Below are 4,738 nucleotides of genomic sequence, written 5' to 3' on the forward strand. Positions count from 1 at the left end.
CGAATGCAACGGCATTTTATTAGCCTGGAAACCCACCTATAATCCTTACGAAGAACATTTAAAACATTTCCCTGAATGTAATTTTATCAGAGATGGGTCTACTAAAAACATCCCCTTCAGCTTTGACGAAACAAAGGCGTACACCAAGTCAATAAATAACGAAATCACGACCTCGGAAAAAACCCTTAGAAAACACAGAAGAAGCTTATCATACCTTTAAAGTTAAAACTACACCTCTCGAAAGATTAGTCTTGGAACTCTACGTTAGAAAACAACTAAAGGGTTTGTATATAAAAACTTAATGACTTTCGTAAGATTTTAAAAATAATATTAAAATTTTTCATCTTCCTTACGAGGATAGAGGAAATTACTATATGTTAAATCAAATGCACTTTAAAATGAAAATTGAAAAAATATCCTTATTATAGATATATTTTTAAAGAAAGTAACTTTTTACTTTATATCATGATCTTTATCCCTACAGAAGCATCCTTTGTTATAAGCTTACAAAACTATAAGCCTACATAATCAGTCAAATATTGACAGGTTGAGAAAAAAGTGGAGAGTACGAAAAATCAGGTCCCTTTCTTAACAGTACCTGTCCTCTTGTTTTCCATGCACATTTATGTGATTACAGAAGATGTAAAATATCATTTTCGCTTTGGTCGGTGGCCTAGTAATTGATTAAAAAAATGTTGCTTATGATGTACAGATGGTGTACAGAACTAGGTGTTATCTTTTACAAGTTTCCAATTGAAAAAAGGGGCGGGGTTGTAAGAGTTGAAGAAACTCACAATTGACCAAACATCAAAGGTATACCTAATTTAAGAGCAGAGCCTTACGTTGACAAAACATCCACCCCCCAGGCCTGTTGCCTCGAGATTTGTGTGGTCCTGTAGCGCTTGTAGTAAGATACAACTGATTCCGTATATATCTTACATTTTTTAAATCTATATCTATATAAATCAAAGTCCTGACTGACTGACTGACTGACTGACAGACTGACTGATAATCAACGCCCAGCCTGAACCGCTTGCCCTAGAAGGCTGAAACTTTGCAGGAACGTTACTCGTAAGTAGTAGGCGCGTACTAAGAAAGATTTTTAAAATCCGCCGCCATCTTAAAAAATGGCGCCCAGAAATGTAAAAACTCTTCTCTATGCAACAAAGCACGCGCGTTTCAACCGATTTCACAAATATTTAGTACACTGGCAACCTATAGACAGGCTGAATGGTTTTTCGGGTTCGATTTGTTGCCATCTTTTTAAATGGCGGCCAAAAACTTAAAAACCCTTCTTTATGGAATAATGTCCGCATGAAAAGTAATAAAAAATGTCCCGACGGGCTAAGGGGCAACGCTGTGTGCCTTCGCTGCTAGGGTGCTACAAAAATATTAGTCATAAGTTAAATCTACCCATTCTTTGTATCATTTTGATGGAAGTTCTTATTACACGCGAGCGACGCCGCGGGTAACAGCTAGTTGCTTATATGGCCTTCCGTAATGGCGTTAGCTTGTTATCGAATTTATTCCCCAACATGGTTGCATACTGCGGAAAAATAACACCCTAAAGGAACACTTTTTAGAACTATTCAATAGTTACAGAAATTTTATGGTATCAGCCTATTAGGTAATCTCAGGATCGGAAGCGAAGATGTTTTTACATGAATTGTACTAAAAGATCCTAAAATAGAATACCAAACAATGCACATAGCCCCCCCATCCTCTCCCTGACCAAGCCCCTTCAAGAAAAAAATATATCACAATAGAATTATTACTAGTTGAAAAGGGCCGTAAGACGCCTTGAACGCGTTGAACTCATTCTAATTTAGGAGTGGAACCTTGCGTTGACAAAGCAGCCATTGCCTGCGTGTTATAGCTTCTTCGAGATTTGTATTGTCCTGTAGCGCTTGTAGTAAGACACAACTGATTCCGTATATACCTCACATTTTTTAAATGTTTATAGGGCCTTCCCTAATGGCGTTAGCTTGACTCTACAGCAGTAAGAGGAATTTTATGGTATTCGCCTGTTAGGTAATCTTGGGATTGAAAGCGAAGATGTTTCTACATGAATTGTACTAAAAGATCCTAAAATAGAATACCAAACAATGAACATAGCCCCCCCTGACCAAGCCCCTTCAAGAAAAAATATATCACAATAGAATTATTACTAGTTGAAAAGGGCCGTAAGACGCCATGAACGCGTTGAAATCATTTTCAAAACTAAGGACATCATCCTCCCTTTCACTATAGTAGATTCTATAAGCTTTTAACATGGATTGTCACATTCGAAATGGTAAATATGGTTAAACCAAAGACCCTTGTACGGTAGATCAAAGAAATGCTGAAGGGAGTTTTTCCAAATGTAAGACATTTTCCAATGAAAGACATCTGAGAAATTTTTTAGTCCAATGGCAAGGCTTCTGATAATTTTGCCCGCGAAAATTTTTACCCTTGTACATGCTAACCATATTGGAGTGACGTGTTTGATCTCGAACACGCCTTGACCCTAGTAAAAAGTATAAAACGACGAGGTTGACCCCCCAAAGGCACCACTTTCTTTCGAACCGTGAGCCAGCAACAAGACGCGATGGACCTTTCTTCAACATGGTAAGAAAAAACTTTTTTAAAACTTAGTTTTTTAAGAGAAGACCTAAAAAATCTTTCTCTACAGCTACATCCACGGAGTGGACACTCCGTACTCCCCCGGCGGGTCCGAAATCTCGTCGGGGACATCCCGTTCAGGGACCCCCGAGGCCCCACAGCGGCGGCCGCAAATGTGTGTCGTCGGGCCGCAGCGGCGCCCGCCTCCCAGCCCATCACCGCCGTCCAGCCCGTCACTTCCGCCCACGCCTCCGAGAACACCATCACCAGACCATTACGTTTCTCTCCCGGCTATCTATTACCCTTGGCAAGTGATGCCTCGGCCGGGAGAGGCTGATTTGAACGTCAACGGGGACTTGTAAGTGGCTCTTTTATCTTTGGGGGTAATATAACGCGAAATTATAATTTCTGTTTATTCGTAGTTTAATCTATCAAATCACGGCGTACTTGGTGATACTCGCCGAGGTCGTGGTGGACGATGATTTTATGCACGATCTGCTAAACCAAGTTAGGCAGATCGTGTATAATAATTGTATCTTCAGCCCCCACGAGTGAGTTCTCACGCATTATTTTATGATTTTATCTAAATTTAATTTTATAATTTTTATTACAGCCTCCTGGCCTTAAACTGTCGAGGGTTCCGGTAAGTTAATTTTTTTATTAGTTATCCAATACTTTATTAATCCTCTTTTTTCTCTCTTCTCTACAGGGTGATCCAGGAACTCTCACAGCTACATCTGTATCGCCGGGTGCGGTTTTTAGAAGTCCCCGAGCGCCACGCACGGGTTTACGAATGCCGGGACAATATAATGTTCGAAGGCTTTCGTGCACTCGTGCAAACCCTCTCGTTGCCGTGAACGAGAGGGTGGGCGTCCCCCCCCCCAAAAAAAATAAATAAAATGCAAAAAAATTTTTGTAAATATTTTTTTTTAAAAATGAAAAGAATTTTGTTTTCGCTTTATGTACTTCTCTCTTTATTTAAATTAAGCTTATATTTTTTAGCGTCAAACTTTTTTAGGCTTAAACAGCAAAAGAAAAAAAGATATGCTTAGTATTAGTTATATACAAATGGACCAGTTTTTTCGGATTTAAATTCAATTTATTTTAAACACCAAAAAAAAACAAATTAGCAAGTAGATATAAATTAAAAATGAGTTAATAAATGCATACGGGTTTTTAAATAAGTTATCTGACCCGAAATTACAGAAAATAAATTATAATTATAAAAGTAGTTTTCAAGATTTTCTTCTTGAAGAACAGTGTTGAATTTCGTCACTACCTGGTACGACGTTATAAAGTTAGTGAAGTACCCTATCACGGCGTCGAATTTCTCAGGTTGGCCATCCAAACACGGTATGCGTTCGTAATCACCGTATAAATTATCATAAATGTCGTTATAAAACTCTATGATAATATCGGCCATATGTGTGAACACAATTTCATGGTCATTTACCTTAATAAGATGCTCATTTACAGCTCCCGAAACGCGATTCAGGGCCGCTGTTTCCATACTGTTCAAAACAATTGAGTCCTCCTTTAGCGTGTCTTTAATATGACATATGTTATGGTATGCCACAACCATTGTCTTTTCGTTGGGGTTATCGTTTAACACGATTTCAAAATTGTTGGTTTCGTGGGTGGCAGTCCAACCTGCTAATACGGGTAAACGTGGAATCAGCTTTTCCCATGTACTTGTTGAAATGGCGAAGCTTTTTACCGATTGTTGCCTACAGAGGCGAACTTCAGGATCCAGCGTACCGTTTACAAATCCTGTTGTTAAGAACAACTCTTTCGAGATGTGGAATCTCCCGTTAATTTTACGTTCGTTAGTCACACCTATCTTCCTTTTGCCCGTTTCTTTATTTTCCATCTTGTAAGTTTAAGGTCTTCTCGAATAATGATACTCGACTCTACTGAGTCAGGGGGTTTTTATACCAAATTTTTTACGCAGCTATTACGAAATATTTATTGTCCTTAGTTATTGCAATGTTAGACTGTAAGCGTATTTTTATGTCAAAGTTCTGAAGATTAAGGAATTCCAGCATTCCCAAGACCAATAAAATAAATAGTACAATAAGTAGATTTTAGGGGGTTGATCGCCAAGATCTGACGTATTCTTGTCAACCATTGTGTACTC

At 38.6% G+C, this 4,738-nt stretch overlaps 1 protein-coding gene across 1 annotated transcript; it reads left to right on the forward strand.

The window, feature by feature from the left end:
• Positions 1-2,271: 2,271 nt before the first annotated feature.
• On the forward strand, positions 2,272-3,458 carry LOC149663398 (uncharacterized). Its single transcript, XM_089842190.1, has 6 exons — positions 2,272-2,293; positions 2,547-2,607; positions 2,672-2,959; positions 3,024-3,152; positions 3,215-3,244; positions 3,311-3,458. Exons 1-6 carry the CDS (start codon positions 2,272-2,274, stop codon positions 3,456-3,458), a joined length of 678 nt encoding a protein of 225 aa, XP_089698316.1.
• Positions 3,459-4,738: the final 1,280 nt, after the last annotated feature.

This window comes from Phalangium opilio, unplaced genomic scaffold (genome assembly GCF_054372755.1).
Source record: "Phalangium opilio isolate 3A_F unplaced genomic scaffold, DU_Popi_V2 ptg000062l_1, whole genome shotgun sequence".
In the NCBI taxonomy this organism is placed as follows: Eukaryota; Metazoa; Arthropoda; class Arachnida; order Opiliones; family Phalangiidae; genus Phalangium; species Phalangium opilio.

Excerpts from the sequence above, each read along its gene's own strand:
- LOC149663398 (XM_089842190.1), top strand. The coding sequence starts at position 2,272 with ATGGATTGTCACATTCGAAATG. Across the intron at positions 2,294-2,546 it reads GGATTGTCACATTCGAAATG|GCACCACTTTCTTTCGAACC; the intron begins GTAAATATGGTT and ends GACCCCCCAAAG. Across the intron at positions 3,153-3,214 it reads TGTATCTTCAGCCCCCACGA|CCTCCTGGCCTTAAACTGTC; the intron begins GTGAGTTCTCAC and ends TTTTTATTACAG.